The sequence below is a fragment of the Plasmodium inui genome (genome assembly GCF_000524495.1).
Source record: "Plasmodium inui San Antonio 1 unplaced genomic scaffold supercont1.107, whole genome shotgun sequence".
NCBI classification, from domain to species: Eukaryota; Apicomplexa; class Aconoidasida; order Haemosporida; family Plasmodiidae; genus Plasmodium; species Plasmodium inui.
Window position 1 is genome coordinate 21,146 of NW_008481941.1, and position 2,841 is coordinate 23,986.

The window sequence follows — 2,841 nt, forward strand, 5'->3', positions numbered from 1 at the left end:
TTAAAAGATGAGAATAATTATTACCTTTACAAGGATAGTTGGATAGAACACCTTAATAGGCATGGATATTCAGTCTACGGTATAGATCTGCAGGGTCATGGACAATCTGATGGATATGGGAATTTAAAGGCTAATGTAAAAGAGTATGACGATATGGTGTATGACGTGATACAGTATATTCATGAAATTCATGACAAAGTGAGTTCATATGGTGATAAATCTGCGGATTCATCATCATCTAGGGACGAAACTTGTGAAGAGGTACCCTCAACTAGTAACACAAACCGTGGTACCTTCTTATGTGTCAAAGGAACAGAAGAAGAATCAGAACCTACTGGCAAAACAGAAGGCAAATTGTCAGACAGAAGCAAGAATGATAAGTCGTCAGGCAACGGTGGGAATGATAAATCATCAAGGAACAGCCAGAATGATAAATCGTCAGGCAGGGGAGAAGAAGACAAATCGTCAGAAAGCAATAGCAGTGATAAATCGTCAATCTCCCCAGAAAGTTATAAATCGTCAGACAGAAAAGGAAGGGATAAGTGGTATAGTAGTGCAAAGAAAGATGAATCCGGTAGTAGAAAAATTAGTGATGCTTCTGATAGCAAACGGAGATTTGCATCTAGTAGCCAAATAGGTGATAAATCGATTAATAAAACAAACGCTACTAAGTTACTACCCATTTCCGAGACGGGGACTGACCTCCTTTTAGAGAAAGGAAGAAAAAAAAAAGCCCTTCCCATTTATATTATTGGACAATCGATGGGAGGAAATGTTGCTTTAAGGACTTTACAATTACTGGGAAAATCGAATGATGAAACCTATAAGAGATTAAATATTAAGGGGTGTATATCATTGTCCACGATGATTTCTATTGAAGGATTGGCAGCGGCTCCGCGTTCCTACAAGTATAGTTGCTTCTATTTGTCATTTTTCAAGATGATTTCCTGTCTTTTTCCAAGTTATCGATTTGTAAATAGGAAGCGTTACAAAAGACATAGATATATGAATGATGTGATCCGTTTCGATAAGATTCGTTATAAGAAAGGAATAACATGTAGATTGGGGTATGAAGTATTAAAAGCAATGAAAATTTTAGACAGAGATATCATTTACATTCCTGGGGATATTCCCATCTTGTTTATCCATTCGAAGGATGATGCTCTATGTTACTATAAAGGAGTTGTATCATTTTTTAACAGACTAAAGAACGATAATAAGCAGCTGTACACTTTAGAAAAAAGGGAACACATGTTGAGTGTCGAGCCTGGAAATGAAAACATTTTAAAGAAGATCTTGACTTGGCTGGCCGATTTCCGAAGCGCAATAAGCAAAGCCAAATAGAATTTTGAAGGAAAGGGTTTATAAATATATTGGAACAAGATGTTTTTTAATTTGCATCTTTTTCAATGAAAAGGGTCGTTGGAGAAATTTGAGTACATATGTATGTAAAATGCATGTATATTTATGCATACGTTCGTGTAATTTATATACACTAATTTGCTAATTTGTTTTTTTCAGTAAAAAAATATCATTTGTGCGTTATGTACAGGCGGTGGCCTAATGATGAGTTAGTGTCCTGTTAAGGGTTTTGTGTAATTTGTCCCTTATATTTATTTTCAAGCTAATATGAAGAGTGTTAAACGGCATTTTTTTTTTGTTTTTTTTAAGATTTCTTAAAAAAACAGCACTGCATACGTGTTAACATGTATTGTGTGCCTTACATTTTTTTGTTATTTTATTGCACTGCAATGTTAGAAGAGAATGAAATATACACATGGTAAATAGTTGCTTGTTTCTGTATTATCAATGTTTTAGTATATTTCGAAGCAGTGGAAGTGTCATATACTTTTTATGAATTCATTTGTGTGAAACGGTTGTGGAAATGGTAATTGAGTATCCACAGCTACCATTTGCGCATAGAGCAACAAGAAAACTGAGGAGGACGAAGCGCGTTCATGTATAGAGAAACACACATTTTAATAGAGTAAAAAACCGTGGTAACAAAATTTGGAAGACAGTGCAATATTTTTTTTACCTTGTTTCTAAAATCATTTGTGGAGTAATGCGATAGGAAGCATGGGCATTAGAATCTGAAATTGCAAATGTCCTGTAGCTTCGAAAATGTCGAAAGTGATTTCCTAAATAGAATCAAATTTAGTGGTTACAAACAGGCGCCTCAATTATTATTTGCTACAAAGTGTTGTTATGTCTTCGACATCTCTGTATATAGTGGTTGTACAAATATGAATGCAGGCATGGAGAAAAAAGAAAATATATGTGTAACGATTATTGTGCCACATTGTGAATGACTTTAATAACAGGCAAAACACTTAGATAGCCACTAAATTTATGTTTATATATAGTGATATAACTCTACATTCTGTTTCAAATGGATTATCATAGAACGATAATGAAATAAACAAAAAAAGGCATAAAAAACGGGTTTTGATTTAAATTTAAAGATATTACCGATGAATGTACCATTTTACCTGTCTACATGTAGATGATTGGACAGATATGTGTCTAAAAAACGAAGATTATGTTAAGTCCTTTTTTTTCCAAGGTGCTCTATGTTTATGAATTCCCTTACTCCGTCAGATGATATATGAACAGTGGACAAGTATTTAGATTGGTGCGGAAATGCTTATCTATAATTTCATTAGCGTATATGAATAAAGCTATAAATATGGTTATTTGCAATATGGCATTTATATTTATGAGAACCCCCTTTTATTATAATGTAGCAATATGGTACTTGCTCAGAAATTATTGTAATTGAATATTATTGTTATTCATATTTGAAGATAATGTGTATATTTCCTTTGACAAAGCTTTTCG

At 33.5% G+C, this 2,841-nt stretch overlaps 1 protein-coding gene across 1 annotated transcript in view; it reads left to right on the forward strand.

Moving 5' to 3' along the window:
• Window positions 1–1,344, forward strand: part of C922_05599 (hypothetical protein) — a gene marked incomplete at both ends in the record, with an annotated part of 3,302 nt that extends 1,958 nt beyond the window's left edge. Inside the window, one exon of the mRNA XM_008821170.1 lies at window positions 8–1,344. Within this exon, the coding sequence (XP_008819392.1) occupies window positions 8–1,344 (1,337 nt within the window). The remainder of the gene's footprint in view (window positions 1–7) is intronic.
• Window positions 1,345–2,841: the final 1,497 nt, after the last annotated feature.